Source organism: Otolemur garnettii, unplaced genomic scaffold, assembly GCF_000181295.1.
Source record: "Otolemur garnettii isolate 467f Iridium unplaced genomic scaffold, OtoGar3 scaffold00026, whole genome shotgun sequence".
Classification (NCBI taxonomy): Eukaryota; Metazoa; Chordata; class Mammalia; order Primates; family Galagidae; genus Otolemur; species Otolemur garnettii.
In genome coordinates, this window is record NW_003852421.1 from 14,413,159 (window position 1) to 14,435,156 (window position 21,998).

Consider the following 21,998-nt stretch of genomic DNA (forward strand, 5'->3'; position numbering starts at 1 on the left):
TTTGCAGAGTTAACACTAATACTACAAATTAATGACACTTGTGAGGCAAAGCAGGAAGACTGTCCTTTCAGTGTTTCCATTACTGAACTTGCACTCCTCTGTCATACTGCCTGGCTGAACACTGAGCATTTTGTAGTTTACAACTGTAAAGATACCTACCTATGTAAGTTAAAAAATTGATCTGCAAAAAAGAAATAAAAAACTTTATATACAACAAATTGGTTTTTAAAAATACAAAAATAATATCTGTCACTTTTGTCATGCTGACATTTTGACATTATATACATGCAGGAGAAAAGTTCCAAGTTAGTCATTTGGATAGCTGTAGTTTGTGTATTTTAATAGGATGAACATGGTGCCACTGAGTTTTCACACTGACAGAAGAGATATGTATCCAAAATAGTTCATATACTAAATACTGCAATCAACTCTGCATGTATAAATGCCAGTTACAATAGTTTCTGTTCTACTTGATTAAAAGTATGACTTAAGCAAGCTAATATTAAGTGCACTAAAACCCACAACAGTTCAAGAGTCTATAACCTTATATAAAGAAATCCAAAATGTACAAAATACAACTATAAAAGCAAGGAAAAATAACTGCCATGCAAGATTTTAAACTAAACTGCATAGAAATGCAATTTAAAATGGCAAACTTCTATTTACGTGACACTCAAGATAAAAAGGTCAACAGTAAGTTCTACTAACAATGCTTAACAAGGACTTACAAAAGGAAATACATTCTCTTTGCTGGTATAATGGTATAAATCAGATCTTCGTTGCTATCGAAACAAGTCATATATTTTCAATCTCAAGAAATTAGCTGTAATAAAAGAGAAACATTTTAAATGTACAGAAACCACTAAATCCTATTCCATTTTTACCATACCTGTTTCACTACTGCGAACTGAGAAGTCAGGTGGGCTCAATATAAACTGGAGCTGCCTGCATGTCTTCCCCTGCCTTTGACTGGTGGACAGGGACTTGTCCTGCAGTAGCTGTGTGAGCTGCTTTGTGATGCTCCGTTACCCACCTTTGACGGGCAGCATGTGTGGAATGGTAAGATGTGAAACTGTATCTCCTCATCAGTTCAGACTGTCACTAACTGCTGAAACTTCAATTTTAAGATTTTTAAAATGGAGATGAAATGTATTTCTCTATCTATTATGAAGAAATCTAAGGACGAAATGGGATGCTTAGTGACATATTTTGAAAACTATATTTTTTTAAATATAAAATTACCTTTTTTTTTTGGAGACAAGAGTCTCACTATGTCACCCTCATTAGAGTGCCTTGACGTCACAGCTCTCAGTAACCTCAAACTCCTGGGCTTAAGCGATACTCTTCTTGCCTCAGCCTCTCAAGTAGGTGGGACTAACAGGCACCCGCCACAATGCCTGGCTAATTTTTGTTGCAGTTGTCATTCAGCTGGCCCAGGCTGGGTTTGAATCCACTAGCCTGGATGCATGTGACTGGTGCCCTACCCACTGAACTACAGGTGCTGTCTATAAAATTACCTTTGTCTTATATATCCAAAATGATTAAACATGGAAAAGACTTAAAACATTTACCTCTTTAACAGTTGTTTTTATGAAATCTTTTCTTTCAGTTAAATCATAAGCAGGATAGTTTTCATAGACCTATAGTGAAAAGGAAAAACAATGTTAAAAGCAGATTTAAATATCTACTATCCTATCTTTGAATAAAAAGAGGAACGCTCTTCTATGCACAAATAGATGCATGTATGTGATAATAGAACCCTGCTTGACTACTGCAAATGAGTAGTTTTAATAATACTGTTAAACAAAGGAGAAAACCAGCATGCAAATGTTCTTAGTGGTTTGTAGGCTGGTACTATGTGCTGAATTAATAAACATGGGTGAGGCAAACAGGAAATAAACTTATTCCTTCTTCATTACTCTACACAGAATTATACAACTTGAACTTGAATCTCTATACCACCCAGCTTGATCCTCTCCCTAAAGTTCAATCGCTAAGCTTGAGGTGGTCTCACTCAACCTCTACTTATAAAAATTGACTCTCTAAATTTCCCTTTCATCAGCTTTCTAACTTTGTCAGTCCCAGGGCACTGTGGCTTCTCCTCAGGTTCCGCCTATAGGTGTGCTCTGTGGCTCCAATCCTGCAAGGGCCAGACAGTAAATAAGATTTGGCTTTGTGACCCCCAGTTTCTGTTACAACCACTCAATAACACTTAAATGAATAGATGTGGCTATATCACAATAAAAACTTTATTTACAAAACTAGGTTTCAAAAAAAGAGCTAGATCATTTAAATAACTGTCTTTTTCTTTCCCTATAAAACCCCAAACCTAAACTTACCCATTTTTCTGTTTAAGTCCAGACCAGAGACTGCTGTGGGAAAAAAGCTTTGAACAGATGGATCCCATTTTTGAGGTCAGGGTATTCAACTTTAAAAGCTCTCCAGGAACCCCCAGCCGTGTCAGGTTCTCCTTTTACTCTCATCTGTGGCAATTTCATCTCCTACTCAAGTGCCACACACTTGTGCTTGCAACACACTGCTTCAAACTTGCTGGCATCCCTCTTCCTCCAGTTGTACCTGGATTTATCACTGTTTCCTGTTTCTTTTGCCTCCCACGACCCACTCTTCAACTCTCTTTTCCTAGCGCTTGCGCCTTAACATACGCTTTCCTTGACTTAAAAAAAACATTTTCTCAGCAACTTACATCCCTTCACTTACCCCTTATTTCCCTTTCAAAGCCAAGTTGATTGAACAGATTCATTTGTTTTCTCACTATTCTTTTTTTTTTTTTTTTAATTAGAGACAGAGTCTCACTCTGTTCCCCTCAGTAGAGTGCCGTGGTGTTGCAACCTCCAGCTCTTGGGCCTAGGCAATTCTCTTGCCTGAGCCTTCTGAGTAGGTAGGACCACAGGCACCCGCCACAAGCCCGGCTGGTTTTTTTTTTTATTGTTGTTGTTGCAGTTTTTGGCTGGGGCTAGGTTTGAACCTGCCATCCTTGGAGGGGCTGACACCCTACTCCCTATCACTGAGCTACAGGTGCCACCCACTGCAGTAATTCTTGACCTAAGGATAAATTACTCTTGTTTCAGCACCCCTCAGAACAGTCAGTATGTGATCATCTCCTAAATACAGACTACAAAGGTCAAGTCCTTTCCACCTAACCTCTGTTAATAATCCATTTTTATCATTACATAAACGTATTCATGAAAATTCTTTCAACAGACAGAGCTAATTTCCCTTCAATTTTCCCTCCACTCTGTCCCCATCTTTCTCTCCCCTCAGAGGAAACTAGTAATCTTCCAGACTTCAAAAAACCAATCTATATACACATACATGTGTAAATGGCAATGGAATTTTTCCATGTTTACGTAAATGGCGTAACAGTCTATATGCTTTTAAAATTTAATAATACATGGGAGGTTTTTCCATGTTCTTTTGAATTGCTACACAGTATTCCAAAAATATGGATGAACTATAGCTACGCCATTTCCCTATCAACTACCATTTAGGTTGTTTGATTTTTCAGTTATTACAGGACATGCTGAGCATTATTGTAATCACTGTGGTACAGATGTGACTGTTTTTAGGACAGAGACCTAAAAGTGGAATTGGTAACAGGCTTGGCGCCTGTGGCTCAACCGGCTAAGGAGCCAGCCACACACACCTAAGGTGGCGGGTTCGAATCCCCAGCCCGGACCTGCCAAACAATGACGGCTGCAACCAAAAAATAGCCAGGCGTTGTGGCGGGCGCCTGTGGTCCCAGCTACTTGGGAGGCGGAGGCAGGAGACTCGCTTGAGCCCAGGAGTTGGAGGTTGCTGTGAGCGTGATGCAGTTACAACTTAAAAGCTCATGAAAGTACCTGTTTCCCTATATATCCTTGCCAATCTAACAGGCAAAAGTACTTCCTTTTAATTTCTATCTCTCTGACTAGTAGGGAAGGTTGAATGTGTTTTCTAATGTTTAGAGTTCTTTCATAGTTTTTTCTTGGACCTGCCTTTCTGAATCTATTGTCCTGTAAGTTAATTATCACCTTCAAACTGGTGCTACCTCTTCTTCAGACTGCCTCCTCCCCTGGCTTTCATAGCACCACTCCCTCCGGCCTTTCTTCTACTGCACTGCCTGGAATTTATAATTATTTATAGAAATTACTTCTCAACTGTATGGTATTAGTGGTCTTTAGGACTCTATCCTTTGCTTTTCTTACCTTTTTTTTCTTCCCTGGGCTACATTATCTATACTCCTGGTTTTAATTCACAGCAATATCCTAGCTTCCTCTCCTATGTCAGAGAATTAACAATGTTCACAATTTTATTCACTTGGATGTTACAAGCAGTTCATCTTTTTTTTTTTTTTTTTTGAGACAGAGTCTCACTATGTTGCCCTGGGTAGAGTGCTGTGGCATCATAGCTCACAGCAACCTCCAACTCTTGGCCTGAAGTGATTCTCTTGCTTCAGCCTCCCACATAGTTGGGAATACGGGCGCCTGCCACAACGCCCTACTATTTTTTTGGTTGCATTAGTCGTTGTTGGGTAGGCCTGGGCTGTATTTGAACCTGCCAGCTCTGGTGTATGTGGCTGGCACCTAGTCGCTGAGCTACAGGTGCCGGCCCTGCGTACCTCATCTTAAAATGTCTAGAAAGAAACTTATCGTTTTTTCCCTGCAGTGTCCACACTCACCCCTCCACCAAAACTCATATTTTTCTCAAGCAGTATTCTTTCTGTTCTAGTCTCTATTATGATTAATGATACCAAAGCTCTTAACACTCATAGTGAAGCCATCTTTGGACAGATTCTGATTTCTGACTTGGATTGTGGCAACCCTGCCATTTTGCTTAACTGGGGGAGGGGGGGTCCTGCTTCTTATCTCATTCTTGCTAGTCGATTCTTCTTGATGTTTCTAGCGTAACTTTTTTATTCATTTGTTTTTGAGACAGGGTCTCACTGTTGCCTGGGCTACAGTGCAGTGGTGTCATCCTAGCTTATAGCAACCACAAACTCCTGGGCTCAAGCATCTCCCAGCATCAGCCTCCCCAGTCTCTGAAACTAGAGATGCTGTGACCATGCATGGCTAATTTTTTCTAATTTTAGTAGAGACAAGGTCTTGCTTTTGCTCAGGTTGGTCTTGAACTTCTGACATCAAGTGATCTTCCCACCTCATCCTCCCAAAGTGTCAGGATTACAGGCATGAGCCACTAGAATAACTTTTAAAAAATAAAAATATGATTGTGTTATACCCTAGCTAAATATGTCTTAATAATCTATGCAGCCACCTAATTCCCCAAACATTTCATTCAGATCGGAAGAAAATCAAAATTTTAACAAGGCACATAATGTGAGATCTGTAAAATTCCCTAATATTTTCTCCTAACTTCTATGAAGACTTCCTTCCTAGTTATGGGACATGTTAAACTAATTACTACTCCTTGGGGTTAACAGTTTGATGAATGTTATTGTTCCTCAACTGTATTGTATAGCTAATGCTTTACTAAGAATTCTGTTAAGAGAACTCTCCCAGGACGCTTTTCCAGATTGCCCTGAGCCCAAGTAGGTAATTTGTTCCCTGGTGCTACAGCACCTTTGTACTCTTTTAACACAGCCTTCACATTTGGTGCTCTCATCACTAAAATACTTGTCTTTCCATCCCACTAGACCATAAACCTTTAAAGTCAAGTAAAGGCTTCTCTGGCTCTACCCGCAACATTTGGCTCAATGAATGGTAAATGCACAAACAGAACAATAATTAATGTAGTAAGTACAGGATATTTTTCCTCTGGTATGTTTCAAATTATAATTTCATTCTACCATAAGAAAGAAAATTCTGAAATCTCCCAATTTTGATCTAAGGTACAGAATCTCTATAAAACCACATTTAAGAACAGAACATTTTACTTCACTTTTTTTTATAATTTTATTTATTTATTTATTTATTATTTCTTTTCTTTTTTCTTTTTTTTTTTTTAAGCAGTTTTTGGCAGGGGCTGGTTTTGAACCCGCCACCTCTGGCATATGGAGCCAGCACCCTACTCCTTTGAGCCACAGGCACTGCCCAACGTTTTACTTCATGATAAGTATTAGAACACCACTGAAGTTTGAGTTAAGAACCTAATATATAACAACAGCTTATCTACGATACTAACAAGAGAATTAAGGTGTCTCAAAGATTTTGCTTTTGCAAACTAACACAATCTAAGGATACATCAATAAAAAGTTTCCAGAGCAAGAAAGGAAAATTTCCTATGTGGTTCAGAATGTATCACTTTAAATTTATTCACTCTAATTAAAATCATCCTAACATTACTTATATAAAAATAAATCCATTAGGACACAGTTTTGACTATTTAATGTGGTATCCCAGCACTACAAGAGGATCTGGATATGCCAAATAGTTCAATATGTATTTATTCAATGAATGAATACATATAAAGATTACTCGGAAATTAAGGAATGAAAGAAATTTTCTAATAAAAGCAAAATAACCGAAACATTTGTTTAATTACCTTTTTGCAAATTTGCTTCATTGTAACTTCTTCCAAGTTCGCACTGGCCAATAATTTCTTTACTGTTTCCTTTAACTCTTCATCTGTAGGAGGTTTCTTCAATTTCTTAATTAAAGGTTCATCATCTGAACTATCTTCAGACTCACTTTCTAGAAGCAAGATAGTTTATAAATAATCTTTCTTACATAGTAAATTAATATTTAAGACAGGTTGAGAACGATTTCTTAAGCTTTTAGCAGAATTTCAAAGGGATAGTAGATCCAAAAATTTTAAGTCACCACTCTGCACATTACCTACAAAACATGCATTGAAAATTTTGTCAGTTTGAAAAACTATTAAAAAATGGTATAGGCTCGCCACCTGTGGCTCGGGTGGCTAAGGTGCCAGCCACATACACCTGAACTGGCAGGTTCAAATTCAGCCTGGGCCCGCCAAACAACAATGACAGCTGCAACCAAAAAATAGCCAGGCATTGTGGCAGGTGCCTATAGTCCCAGCTACTTGAGAGGCAGAGGCAGGAGACTCGCTTGAGCCCAGGAGTTGGTTACTGTGAGCTGTGATACCACAGCGCTCTACCCAGGGTGACAGTTTGAGGCTCTGTCTCAAAACAACAACAAAAAAGGTATACACATGTTGTGGATTATTAATCCAAAAGTCTGAAGTCTGAACTTGTTTTAGCACCAATATGATGCTGCAAGTAGATAATTCTACACCTAACTTCATGTGAGAAGTCACAGTTAAAATGCTGTCAAAACTCTGTTTCATGCATAAAATTATTTAAAATACTGTATAAAATTACCTGTAGGCTATGTGTATAAGGTATATATCAACATAAGTGAATTTTGTGTTTAGACTTAGGTCTAATCCCCAAGATGTCGAATTAACTATATTTAAGTATTCCAAAATAACTAAAAACCAAAAACAACAACAACAAAACCAAACCCTAACTCCAAAATACTTCTGGTCCCAAGCATTTTGGATTTCAACCTATACTACTTTCCCCCCATGTTCTTTAACCTGTTTCTACCCCACACTTAAATACTAACTACTATGTACAACATATATGCTACATATTTAAAGTTGTTGATAATGTAATTTCTAACATACCTTTTTTGGAACTGCTTTGATTCTTCTTGGTGGTGCTGCTATCTGCCTTCTTAACATTAGCACTTTTCACATTTTTTTTACTTTTAGAAGTAGCTTTCTGTTTAGGTTTTTCTCTTTTAGATGTCTTTTTTGGTGGCTATTAGAAAGGAAAGCAAAGTACATATATTGAAATTACTGCCATCTCTCTCCTTCCCCTATGCACCTCAGCAATATCAGAGAATTAACATTTGTTGTCACCAATTAAAAGTTATTACTGTCTGGGTGCGGTGGCTCATGCCTGTAATGTTGATTGTCATATCAATGATCAGTCGTAAGAAGAAATAATAGATGCTCACATTTGTTCTGCATTACGGATGGAAGACTTTATACACATGGCTGTATTTAATTTTGAAAAAAATCTGAAAATAGATATATCTTCTCTTATTTTCTGTCTCTCTCAACTAGAATCTAACTCTATAAAAACACTATTTTTTCACTCTTATGTTCATAGATACATCGAAACTACTAAAATAGTGCCTAGTACACAGCAGTTGCTCAATAAATATTCATTACTGTATGAGGCACCTAAGGATCAGTTGAGTTTGTCTTGTCCACAGTCACATTAATAAAGAGGCAAGATTCAATAAGAGATCTGATCCAGAATTTAAGTTCTAAAATACTAGGCCATAGCTAATTAAACAAAAGCAAAGTACATGTATATGAATAGACTAAAATGACAAAATTATAATTTATAGTTACTTCGTCTCATCCAAGGCCTAGGAAAGTAGAAAGCTTTAATTCTTCCTATTAAACATCCCAAAATACTTAGCTTCTCATCCTTATACACCAAAGCCACTGCAAATCACTCCACAGAATGGTTTTCTGAATGTTTTACACTTTTGATTTCTAAGTTTCACCATAATTCAACCTTTAATTTTTTTTTTTTTTTTAAGAATAGAAACATTATGTTGAATCTGTGCTTTAGATTAAGGTGCACAGACCAATCTGTTCCAAAAGCCAAGCAGGCTCAGACTATTTCCAAGTATAGTTCATTAGATTTTAGTGTTTGTCTTTTCCTCCCGCCTCAGTCTCCCAAGTAGCTAAGACTCTAGGCCTGCACCACCACACTCAGCAGGATTTTAGTATTTATCTTTCTTTTTGCTACAATACCAATCGATGCACTATCTACATAACCTACTATCACCCCACACTACCTCAACAATATGCTGTTGGCTGGGAAATAGCTAACCTATGCAGTTTAGCAGCAAAAAAAGGCCTTTTAAAAAGGTGTCAAGGGGCTGACGTGTTTCCAAAAAGTACAGTAGCTTCACCATAGACTTCACAATTTAGAGCATTTTCACTCATTTCCTAATTCTGAGACATACATCAGGTGCTAGGGATTGTGAGATAGGTATAAATAGTTTATCAGTTTTTACAACTAACTTAAACTACACTGAAAGTTTATTAACTGTCCATCTAGTTCACATAAACTACATTTGGCTCTGAAAGGAAATAGTAAAAATTCTTAAGTTCTGTTGATGCACTCAATACACAGAATAATCACCATTGCACATTGTATCTTAGCCAAGGACTAAAATAAAATCTGGACTTGCAGGTATAATAAACTAAGTTATTGCTGAAAGAACTGGGGCGGGTGAACAAGAAAAACAATAAGCATTATTACTTGGGCCTAATTCAAATTTGGTATAGTTATTAAAATTAGGTAATTAAAATTCTTTTAAGGCCTCCCATTAAACTTTTAGAAGGCATTTACAACACGGCACTGTTTTTAAACCTACATGTTGGAAGTAGTAATAGTTTGACAAAGCTCAAACATTTGCAGTAATAAATCAAGATCAAGCCATTTCCATAGAACTTTACTTCTGGACAAACAGATAAATAATTGAAAGTATGTATCTTTTTATAGGTCATATAGCTCCTATAAGGGAATGTTCTACAGTTTTTCTAAATACACAACTAGGCAGAATCTATTAGCAAAACTTCTAAAGGACTGCAAACATACTGCAAAAGCACTATAGAAGATATAATGTTCAGAGTGCAGGCTGCTGAGGCCAGCTGCCTGGTTTCTTTTTTTTTTTAGACAGAGCCTCAAGCTGTCCCCCTGGGTGGAGTGCCATGGCCTCACAGCTCACAGCAACCTCTCACTCCTGGGCTCAAGCAAGTCTCCTGCCTCAGCCTCCCAAGTAGCTGGGACCATAGGCGCCTGCCACAACGCCCAGCTATTTTTTGGTTGCAGCCATCATTGTTGTTTGGTGGGCCCTGGCTGGATTCGAACCTGCCACCTTAGGTGTATGTGGCTGGCCTTAGCCACCTGAGCCACAGGCACTAAGCCAGCTACCTGGTTTCAAAGTCTATCCCCAGTACGCCTCTGGGGTCTAGTTTCCTCATTTACAAACTCAAGAAAAAGTTTCTATGGTTTTATGGGTTTTATGGTTTTATGTTTTAATGTATGCATTAATACACGGAAAGTATTTTTGGTTAATAAACTTTAACCACTCAATAAATATTTGCTATTACTACCTTATGAGCAAGCACTTCCTTTTATAAAGTGAGAAATTATTTCATTAGGCAAATAGAATTTCTTCCAATAACTTAAAATTTGTAAGTATTCTTTAAAAGCAGAGCAGATACACCTCTTGGAGGCATCAGAGATTAAAAAATTTTCAAATTAATTTTAAAAGGGACAGATATGTCAAATGTAAATTACAAAAGAAGATAGACTCAATAACCTCGTTATTAACTAATCATATTATTTCATGCTTATGTCATTACATTATGGTAGATACGACTTGACTTGACAACATCTGAGTCACTGAATTAACAAATTATGTTATCTATACTGGATCTCACTTATCTTTTGTAAATTCTTCTGTGACAAACTTTTTTTTTCGTAGTTTTTGGCCAGGGCTGAGTTTGAACCCAACACCTCTGGCATATGGGGCTGGCACCCTACTCCTTGAGCCACAGGCACTGCCCCTTCTGTGACAAACTTAAGGTAGGAATTCAGCAAAGTATCTTTTTTAGGTTGATGAGCACTGACTTAATAAATAGTAAAACAGGGACGGTGCCTGTGGCTCAGTGAGTAGGGTGCCGACCCCATATACTGAGGGTGGCGGGTTTGAACCCAGTCTAGGCCAAAATGCAATAAAAAATAGCAGGGTGTTGTGCCAGGCACCTGTAGTCCCAGCTAATCAGAAGGCTGAGGCAAGAGAATCACCTAAGCCCAAGAGCTGGAGATTGCTGTGAACTGTGACACCACAGCACTCTACTGCTCTACCGAGGGCAACAAAATGAGACTCTGTCTCTAAAAAAAAAAAAACAAAACAAAACAGTAAAACAACTTAAACTAAACTCATACCCAGGATTGAGTTTTCTCAACAGATAATACTTTCCTTTTGAAATCCTATAATATTAAGTATCAAATAGCAGTTGTACAGAAAACATCTTCTATAACTCCAACAACAATCAGCATATTTTCAATGTATTGAATTGCGCAATCAGAAAGTGGTTACATTAGAAATCAAGTACTGACCTGCTTTGTTTCTTTTTATTAAATATTCTGAAAAATTTAGTCATTACAATAAAAACATAATATGCCATTATTTAGGAAAATGCTAACAGTACTCATTTAATCAAACAGGAGCTAAGACTGGGTCTTTTAACAAAATATGTGTGGAAAAAATTAGCTAAATAAAAAACAAACAAGAACTTAGTTTCCAAATAGTTATGGAATTTATTTTTAAAGATTCTGGTTTGCTATTTTTGAACATGCTGTGGTGGTTTAATCAAGATCATCAAGTATTTTAGACAGTTTTGATGTGTTAAGCGGAACAAATAAAAATTGACAGATGTCATTAATTTCAGATAATACAACGTGCTACAATCTAAATTTTGTACAGATTTTAGCAATATAAATTTTCAAAAATTTGAAGATTTTCCCTGTCTCTGATAACCATGAAGGTACAGACTCAGAGGACTGACACAAGCACTTTTTGAAGGAAGGCAAAGAAAAAAAAATCTTGGGAAAAGCTTACCTATCTTTTATAGGCAGCAGGGCTCTTGAAGGAGGGTCTCCCAAAAAAGACGCCTGTCACAGAGCCAGAATTCTGTCCTCAGAGCAGAAAGGTTGTACTGGGTGAACAGATGAACAAAATAAAAATTAGCTTAAAATACACTATTCTTTTAACAACTTGGCTGAGAAAACTCAGGATGCCAAGAGTAAAGAATGTGCAGGTCTAGTTTATTTCACGTTTAAGTTGAAATGGTTATCATTAGGGTGATTATTCAACTTTGCCTTCCAACAAAAGGTTTAAATGGTTTACAGTTTTATAATCCTTCTGTTCAAATTATGAGATAAGATTTTTTTAGCTTTTAAAAACATACTTAAGGACCAATAAAACTTTCACATCCATGCTCACACCACTGCCAATAATTCCTTGAATGGTCCAAGTAGTTCATCAAAAATTAAAACTGGATGTTTTTCTGATTTGGCAAACACTGTAGGATGGCTCACTCCACAAAAAATGTAGGAAAGCCAGCAACTAGATCTTAGAGCTTCCTGTGCACCTAGAGAGGGAAAGGACAAAGTGTTGGCCTTTCTCCGTTGTGCCACCAATGGAGAACTCTGATTAAGGGATTGTTTCCAGAGAAGACAGCCAAAACATCACCAGGAGAAAGCCCTTTGCACTTCCTTGTCTGGAACATGGACACAATGTGTAAAGGTAAAACAATCGCCTGGAGATCATGAGCTTAAATAAATACCATATGTAAAGATGGTAGATCAGGAAGGTACCCTCATCTTTGATGCTTCTCTTGAGCAGCTATATTGGCCCAGAGTTGCCTGTGTGTGAACTTCCTGACATCAACTTCTTGTTTTGAATATTATTAATAAAAGTTTTGAATTATTTCAGCTGAAACATTTCTGATATGTGAGAACATTCAGATAAATTGTAAATAATCAAAGTAAAAATCCAGTTTGTTCTATACTTTCTATAGGTAAGAGTGTACTGTAAAACCAGTAGAAAACAGGAACTGAAGAGGCATTAGGAAAAGATGAAAAAAGAAGCAAATGAAAGACTATTAGAGATGTCCCTTCTCTGTGCTCAGGCTAATACCTACAAATAGCATGACAAGAGCATGATTTAACCTCACTAGTTCATTTTAGCCACCTTTCCTTAATGTTAATCCAACATAGGAAAAAACTGATTTTCAGAACCAGTTTATACAGAATAACTAAACCTGTTTATTTTCCCACTTTTTTTTTTCATTTTTAAAAATTTCAATAGATTTAGGGGACACAAGTATTTTTTGTATGTGAATGAACTGTACAATGCTAAAGTCAAGGCTGTTATCTGTCAACTGAATAGTGTACACTGTACCCAACAGGTAGATTTTCCTATTATCTTATTTTAAAGAAAAATTCAGTTTTTCTTCCTAGCTCCCAACTGCTCTCCTTCTACTGGCCTAAAAGGCCAATGTCCACAGGCAAAGTTAATAAGGAAATTCAGAATCAATCTGTCATAAAGGAATTATAGTTACTCTAAGAGTACCCTCTTTTGAGTTAATTCCAAGGAAAAGGGATTATAAAATTCTGATGAATTACTGTTTATCATAGAAACAAAGGTACAGAAAACTTCCAATGTTTTAGCTTTTCAGTTAATATACTAAATCTGACATATTTCCTTTTAAATGACTTTTTAAACTGTCAATTCTGTTTTACCTATGTAGATTTCAGTGATCTCATTTAAAAAAATGAATTTATTTATAAACATCCTGCTTTTCCACACAGTTAAATATGAAAACCAGCAGGTGAACAAATATTATTCAACCTCACATCATTAGCCAAAAACTACAATGTGAACCGGATTTCTGCTCCAGATTTCTGACTTCAATAATGTGTTTGGACTGTATATTTCTCCATTTTACAGAGGAAATTTAAAAAGTAAAATTAATCTAACTAATTCATGGTTATTTACTCAAAGAAAAATAGAACAAGAACTTGATCTTAATGGAGAGGAAAGACTCTTTATCAAAGAAAAATCAGTTTCACAAAATAAACAGTAACTCAGAATTTAATAATTGTCCATAAAAAAATCCACAGGCAATCCATAGCTTTTCCAATTATCCTGTAACTTTTCTTATGGCCTCTTCTTATGTCCTTTCATTGTAATGACCTCCTTTTATGAAGTCCCTAACATAGCTGCCACTTAGCTAAAGTATTCATAAAATGGAATAAGGAAAAACAAAGTTGCCATAGGTAAGGGTAAGTTTTCTTGCTAGCACTTACCTTTCAAGGTCAATCAGAGCTGTTTATAGAAACAAAACCAGCAATAAAATGCTGAAGAGGGCAGTACTAAATTTAAAAGCTATTTGGAACAGTAAGAATACTTGTGCATGTTAGAGAGACATATACAAGAAGGAAACAAAAAAGATTTCTCAGCCCAGACTTCACTGGAATTATAGTAATGTCTCTGTAAGCGGACCACCCAAGGATCTGTAACAAATTGGTTAACATATAAAGGTGGTCAACATGAGGAACTGGGCCTACTGGGCCACACAACATGTGGTGCATGTTTGGTTTATGAAAATTAGGTCAACTTGAAGAAATGGTCAATGTAGGGAGGTGCTTAGCTATAGAGGTTATAAATTTCATAAAGTCAGTATTAGGACAAGCAGAAAAAATTTCTCTATTAGAGTATGATGTAGCTTTTATATGGTATGAGTTCATACGATGTCAGTAAAAAAACACTTTTTCAACTTTCTTTCTCTACTCCAGTGATTTACATCATTTGAATGGAGTTTGCAGCAACAGATCCTAGATTATGGAACTATAGAAAATAAGGCTATAGGGATAGTTCCACTTGTGATTATTATCTAGGAACCAATATGGTTATAAATCAGACATCATCTGTATACACAGAGTTCAACTATTTCTGCTTAGACTATGGAGCAATCTAAAAAGCAAATAAGAAAGTAAGTATAAAATACCCTTAGTTTTTAACTTTTACTTTGGCCATGACAGGAAGATTAGATTTAGAAATTTTACTTGTCATAAAAGGTCATCTTACCAGCAGCAACTAATACAGTGGTTCTCAACCTTCCTAATGCCGCGACCTTTTAATATAGTTCCTTATGTTATTGTGACCCCCAACCATATTTCCTTGCTACTTCATAACGGTAATTTTGCTACTGTTATGAATTGTAATGTAATTATCTGATGTGCGGGATATACTTAGATGGCCTAAAGGGGTCACAACCCACAGGTTGAGAAATGCTGAACTAATACATAGTACATGTACCAGGCACTGTTCCCAGTATTTTAAATAAAGTCATTTAGTATGAGTCTATGAAGCTAATACTATTGTTACTCCCCACATACAGATAGGTAACAGTGGTATAGAGTTAAATAATTTGCCTAAGGCCATATAGTGATAATCCAAGGTGGAGATGGGACTTGAACCCAATGTCCAAAGACCATGCTTATAATGATAATGTCTTTATGAAAAAAATTAGATGTTACATTATATAACAACTTTTCATGCTTTAACTATCCTTAAAAAGGGTTTAGAAAATTGGCACATAGTAGAAAAGCAAATATTTGCAGAATGAGGAATGTAATTATTTTTAAATTGTCACTATACAATACATACTTATAAACAAACATGTTTTGCTACCAGATGTCCAATCCATAGAACCTTAGTACTTAAATTACTCATCTTCTTTCATGCCAAATATATATTAAGATATTTATGAAGCATCTGCTAGATTTACAACTATTTTTCTCAAATTATGAAGCATTTCATACTTAGCTTTATAGAAGTCTTTATAAAATTGGACATTAAAACAAGCATGAATTTTAAACATTTCAAGACAAATATACATACTAAATACATATGTCTATAAAACCAGAGATCACTACATCTTTATTCCTTCTAATTCAGTGGTGCTCAACTGGAGATGTTCCCCACTTCCTATCCCCAGGGACATTTAGCAATGTGTCAGGAACACTTGGTTTGGAAGTATCCTCCATAATAAAAATCATCTGGCCCCAAATATCAGTCTGTCATTAATCAAATCCCTAAATAAGGTAAAGTTTATTACCCAAACTACAGAACAAGTTCTGACCTCTGAAGAAATGCACCAGAATTAAGAGTGTACTAAAACATCACTAACAATAATAGGAACTCATCTCCTATACCCATTCTCCTTGATCTATTTGAAAGTAATATGAAAGAGAAGGTACAGTTAACCCTTTTAAATGTGTTAGCAGTTCTCTTCTTCCCAAAGTTTTACTTTGGAAACTAAGTATTCTCAACATTTTACAGATACTCCCAATAAAAGAAAATGGCAGGCATTCTAAGTGATATAAAACTCATCTACTAATCAAACTTCAAATGCTATTATTCTCATTAATATCCAACAGGTTTAGAAAAAAAAATGGCCCTAAAATCTTTTTGCTTTTGGCATAAAACAGAATAGTTCAAGTCAATTATAAAATCTTAATACATTATGAAAAAATTCTCAAAGATTTATCTGCTTCTGTTCAGGATAGATTGCTCTTGCTGCCCTCCCCTTCCCACTATACCGACTCTAGTATTCAAGGGCCAGCTTAAGGCCAACTTCAAATCCAGTCCATACCAGCCTCACACTTTCCCAACCCCTATATTCTGACATGGCAATGCAACTAAAAGATCCTCAAGGACAAGAAATTGGTTCATACTTCACTATTTTGGCATCTTCAGAATTAAAAACAGCCAATATGGAACCCCGTCTTTGGGTGTACCTAATATGCAGCAAGAATATTTAACTCTCCCCATGGAAAGAAATTAAAAAATGGAGTACAACGTTTTACCTCCTCTTCACTCTCTTTATCTTCATCATCTGAAGACTCTTCCTTGTTTTTCTTTTCATCTTCATCACTACTAGATTCATCTGATAGAATTTCAGGACATTTGGTTCGCTTTGCCTTTCTTGCCATTCCAGAACTGTTCCGTTCCTTTTTACTGCCTTTGCTGGAAGTTTTCTTAGATTTTGGCAGTGGCTGTGCAAAAAAAAAATTATAAAGATAACATCACTGAGGTTTCTATTTCAAAGTTAATCAACTCTTTTTTGTTTTGCTTTTTGACAAAAAAAAAAAAAAAAAAAAGTATCTCACTCTGTTACCTGGGCTAGAGTGCAGTGATGTCATCAGCTTATTGCAATCTGAAACTCCTGGGCTCAAGTGATCCTTCTGATTCAGCCTCCAGAAGAGCTAGGACTATAGGTACAAGCCACCGCACTTGGCTAATTTTTCTATTTTTAGTAGAGGCTCTTGCTCAAGCAATCCCCCCAGCTTGGCCTCCAAGAATGGTAGGATTACAGGTTTGAGCCATGAGCAACCCAAAGTCTGTTTTTGGTGACTACTTAATTCAACCTTTTCCTGCTATACTCTAAGGAAATTGTATTTAAAAGCTTAGTAACTTTACAGAAAATTTATCTTTAACTTAATGACTTAACTGTGTTATCAGTACTCTTTCGTTTGTGCTCTAAATGCCTAGGAAAACCTTTCAGATGTTGAGAAACTGTATTAAGTACAAGTACACATTGTGTTAGCTCAGATGGTTGTTTACCCTTTATCAAGACAATCTTTTACGTTAGATTTGTAATTTGTTTAAACAGTCTCTATTAAGAGTAGCTCCCTGTTTTACAGGGCCCACCAAAGAAGAGGGCAGAAGCATCTATAAAGAAATTAAAACCTTATTACCAATTACATATTCTGAATCTGTGAATGAATATATAATTTATATTCACATCACTTCCATGTTCTTTCAATAATACCAGCATTATATTCTCATTGATGCTTGCACGTATGCGATAAATGTTGGGTATGTTAATTATGAAACTAATTAAGAACCACAACGTAAGTGTGTTGCTATTACTCTGATAATCAATTAAACCATGCATAGCTTAAAAGCTGAGTAGATCATGTGAGGGAAATGATTTGATTACATTAACCAACCAATTTAATGTTTAAATGCTTTCTTAGGAGAGTTGTGTTAAACTCTAAAATTGAAAAGCCTAAAATTACCTCACATAAATAATCTGAAAGTATACACATTAAGGAATTAACATTATTTATTTCTAATATTGAGTATCTTTTATATTCTTTTGTACCTGTATTTTGTTATTTCATTTTCTGCAATAAGCAAAAACATTAAGGTAAAATTACATAATACAATCTTAAGATATTGAACTGTGTAAATGTTTGTGGTAACTTTAGGGAGTACCTTTCATGAAAATAGTAGAATCACAGTCTTTCCCTCCCACCCCTAACTAGAACCTCTAATCTTCTAAAGTCACTGTCACCTACACAAAAATTAAGAAAAAGTGGCTGGCTCAGTGTCTTGGGTCAAGTGGCTAAGGTACCAGTCACATATACCAGAGCTGGTGGGTTTGAATCCAGCCCAGCCTGCCAAACTACAATGACAACTACAACCAAAAAATAGCTGGGTGACGCAAGAGAACTGCTTAGGCCCAGAAGTGAGAGGTTGCTGTGAGCTGTGATGCCACCGCACTCTACCAAGGGCAACAGCCTGAGGCTCTGTCTCAAAAAAAAAAAAAGAAGAAAAAAAAAAGTGGCTGCTCTGTGTAATGTAGTGTGTTCTCAAGCTTTCTATAAATCACAGGTTGGAATACTTTAAGATCATATTATGTAATTTTACCTTAAGGTTTTTACTTATTGCAGAAAATGAAGTAACAGATTTTAAAAAGTATAAAAGATAATCTTAGAAATAAAAAATGTTAATTCCTTAGTGTATGTACTTTCGGATTCTTTATTTGAGGTTATAAACTTCCCTAATTTGTCCCAGCCTACCCTTCTAAAGAAAGACTAAAAAACAATCAATTTAGGTTACTCCAGAAACTTTAAGTTGATGGACTAATCAAAGACATTCCTCAAAGAAGATTCTCTATAAGCTTTCTTGAATGTGTACAGATATCCTTGCTATGTGAACTACTACCATTACCAACTATTTTATTTTCAAGATCTTAATTCATTTGGAATAATTCTTTGATAGCATTGTTTTCAGCAAAGGTGACTTTTTTTGGAGACTGAGTCTCACTATATCGCCCTGGGTAGAGTGCTGTGGCACCACAGCTCATAAGCAACCTGTAGGGCTTAAGCGATTCTCTTGCCTCAGCCTCCTGAGTAGCTGAGACTACAGGCACCCACAACACCCAGCTATTTTTTCTTGCAATTCTCATTGCTGTTTTAGCTGGTTGGAGCCAGGTTCGAACCTGTCACCCTCAGTATATGGGGCTGGCGCCCTACCCAGTGAGCAACAGGCACTGCCCAAAGGTGACTCTTACTATCCAAACTCTCACTTCTTGTTATATGAAGCTAGGCCTCAAACATATTAGAAAAACGTGGTATCTCTCATAACCTCAGCTTAGAAAGAAGATGCAGGTAGAAGAATGTAATCTGCATATCGAATTATTAATATAGGAACTAAAACAGGTACTAGGTACAATCTACACAGAAAAGTGAAAGAATATTAAACTATTCAAGTAAACCAATCAAGAAAATGCAGCTCCCAAAATTAAATGAGCATGAAAAACAAAAACCAAAAAGTTGTAAAATATAAATGCTTTAGAGTCTTCCTATATTGGATCTAAAAATAGTTAAATCTATTAACCAAAATTCAATGTCAACAGCATTATCTCTTTTTGGAAGCAAAATGCAATACATAAAATAATAAAAGTAGAAGTTTACGGAAGTTTATAGAAGAATAGCGAAAAAAATCAATGATGAATGTTATGCTCATTTAACAATTTAAAAATTATTAAAGAAAAGTCAGTAATATTGAATTTATAGCATTTTTCTTAAATGATTAAAATGTATAGTGACATAGAAAATAGCCTGAGTTTGATACCATCAGAATAAGGAATAATTGTCACAAGGCATAATGTGAAAAACTAATGTAAGATTCTATATGAATAGATAAAACAGTGATTCTCAAAGTGTGGTTAATGGATTGGGGATTCCTAAGACCTTTTCAGGAGCCCTGTCACTTTATTTGGTCTGTTCACTATGTTGACATTTGTGCTAATTGTGTAAAACTAAAGGCAGATAAAACCACTGGCATCTTAGTAATAAACAAGGCAGCAAAATGTACTATTGACTGTATTCCTCACAACCACACACAAGCAGCAACAATAACAAAAAAAAGTACAACAGATTTCACCTTAGAATGACCCTGATGAAGCATATTACTCCTATTAATTGTCAACTCTCAAATACATGCCTATGTTTATCTATAACAAGATGGGAAATACACATAAAGTAAACTAGCTACATATTGAAGTTCACTGGTTTTGCCAAGGAAAAGCATTTTTGTATTGTTTGACTTGTGAGCTAAACCAGTTATTTTTTTCATAGGAACACCATTTTTAAAAGATCTGGCAAATATGGATATTTAGATTTAGGGATTTGATAGACATGTTCTCTAAAACAAACAAGGTGAGCCTGTCCCTTCAAGGAAAACAGTATCACTGATGATAAATTTCATGTAAAAATTTGAAGTTTAGAAAATTCACATCTACTACTGTGAACGTGACGGTTTCCAAACACCTAAAAATTTTTCTAATGAGATGGTATTTACACTAATGACTAACTCTTTGGGCCAGGCGTGGTGGGCCACCCCTGTAATCCTAGCATTCTGGGAAGCTGAGGCAGGTGGATTGCCTGAGTTCACAGGTTCAAGACCAGCCTGAGCCAGAGTGAGACCTCCCCCAATCTCTTAAAAAATAGCCAGGCATTGTGGTGGGTGCCTATAGTTCCAGCTATTTGGGAGGCAGAGGCCAGAGAATCTTAAGTTGCCGTGAGCTATGGCATTCTACTGAGAGCCTCTACCAAGAGTGACAAAGTGAGACTTTGCCTCAAAAAAAAGACTGCGACTCTTTGACAGTGTTTAATGAAGTGTGTTAACATTCCAAAGAACTGCATAATTCAAGGAACCAATATCCATAAATAGTAAATGCGTATTACAAAACTACATATAGACAAGCAACCCAAGTTCATTAACGTGGTTTCAGATCTACATTAAACATCACAATTAACGTTTAAGAAACCATCAATTGTAGAGTTTTGGTGTTGTGTGGTGGCATATCAAAGAAGAACATCTGCAAGGACTTTAAAATATTCTTTACTAACTACATATATATGTGAGGCTGGATTTCTTGTACTTCAACCAAAACAATACACTGCAATAGACTGAACTCAGAAGCAAATGAGAATCAAGCTGTTTTCTCTTAAGCTAGACATTAAACAGATGTGCAAAAAACGTAACAGTCTTCACATTAATTTTCAAAGAATAGATCACTTTTTTTTTTTTGAGACAGAGCCTCAAGCTGTCACCCTGGATAGAGTGCCATGGCGTCACAGGTCACAGCAACCTCCAACTCTTGGGCTTAAGCAATTCTCTTGCCTCAGCCTCCCAAGTAGCTGGGACCACAGGCGCCCACCAATCTTTTTTATGTTGTTGTTGCAGTTGTTTTAGTTGGCCCAGGCCAGGTTTGAACCCGCCAGCCTCACTGTATGTGGCTGGCGCCCTACCCACTGAACTACGGGCACAGCCAAGATCACTTTTATTAACATGTTAATTTAAGGTTCAGTTAATTTCAAATATAGCAAATATCAAAATAACTCACATAAATAAAAGCTTTGGGGTCCTCACTAATTTTTTAAGAGTAATGAGATCCTGACCCTAATAAATTTGAAATCACTGAGAAAAGAGAAATATAAACATCTCTCTCATGACTTAGGAAATATGGTAATTTCTTCTGAAGAAACAGTGATCACCTTGCTACATGAAATCCTAAAAATGTACAAGTACAGCCATAGTAAAAGTTAGAAAATAGGTAATATTTTGCCTTTAAAGAATCCAATTTGAAACATCAAAAAATCCTATCTCTAGCGTTTGTGGCTATATAACAAAAGTTAACACCCTGAATATCCTTTATCTGCCCTTATCCACCTAATGGTGATCAGGACCAACAATAGGCAAAAATCAAGTCCCAGAACTATTTTCTGGTTTAATTCATTATGCCTTCTCCCCTCTCCAGACAGCATTAACCGAAATCCTAGGCCTATTAGATCTCTTTACACATCCTTTCCTATAAAAATGAGGAATAATATAAACACATTTGTTGATAGACCTAAAACATAAGGTCTTCTAAGTAGCACTAATCCCCAATATCATTTGTTACTGTTAAATAGTTAAGGCAAACTTAATCTAGATTTTAAGAAAGTGGGAAGGGCAGTGCCTGTGGCTCAAGGAGTAGGGCGCCAGACCCATATACTGGAGGTGGCGGGCTCAAACCCAGCCCTGGCCAAAAAACTACAAAAAGAAAAAAAA

The 21,998-nt window shown here is 36.2% G+C and overlaps 1 protein-coding gene across 1 annotated transcript in view; it reads right to left on the reverse strand.

Moving 5' to 3' along the window:
- Positions 1 to 313: 313 nt before the first annotated feature.
- The window catches only part of DEK (DEK proto-oncogene), a 29,893-nt gene continuing 8,208 nt past the window's right edge, over positions 314 to 21,998 (reverse strand). The window contains exons 7-11 of the mRNA XM_012804236.2: positions 16,457 to 16,645; positions 7,606 to 7,741; positions 6,499 to 6,647; positions 1,572 to 1,640; positions 314 to 823 (exon numbers count right to left, since the gene is read on the reverse strand). Coding sequence (XP_012659690.1) covers positions 812 to 823; positions 1,572 to 1,640; positions 6,499 to 6,647; positions 7,606 to 7,741; positions 16,457 to 16,645 — 555 coding nt within the window. The 3' untranslated portion in view covers positions 314 to 811. The remainder of the gene's footprint in view (positions 824 to 1,571; positions 1,641 to 6,498; positions 6,648 to 7,605; positions 7,742 to 16,456; positions 16,646 to 21,998) is intronic.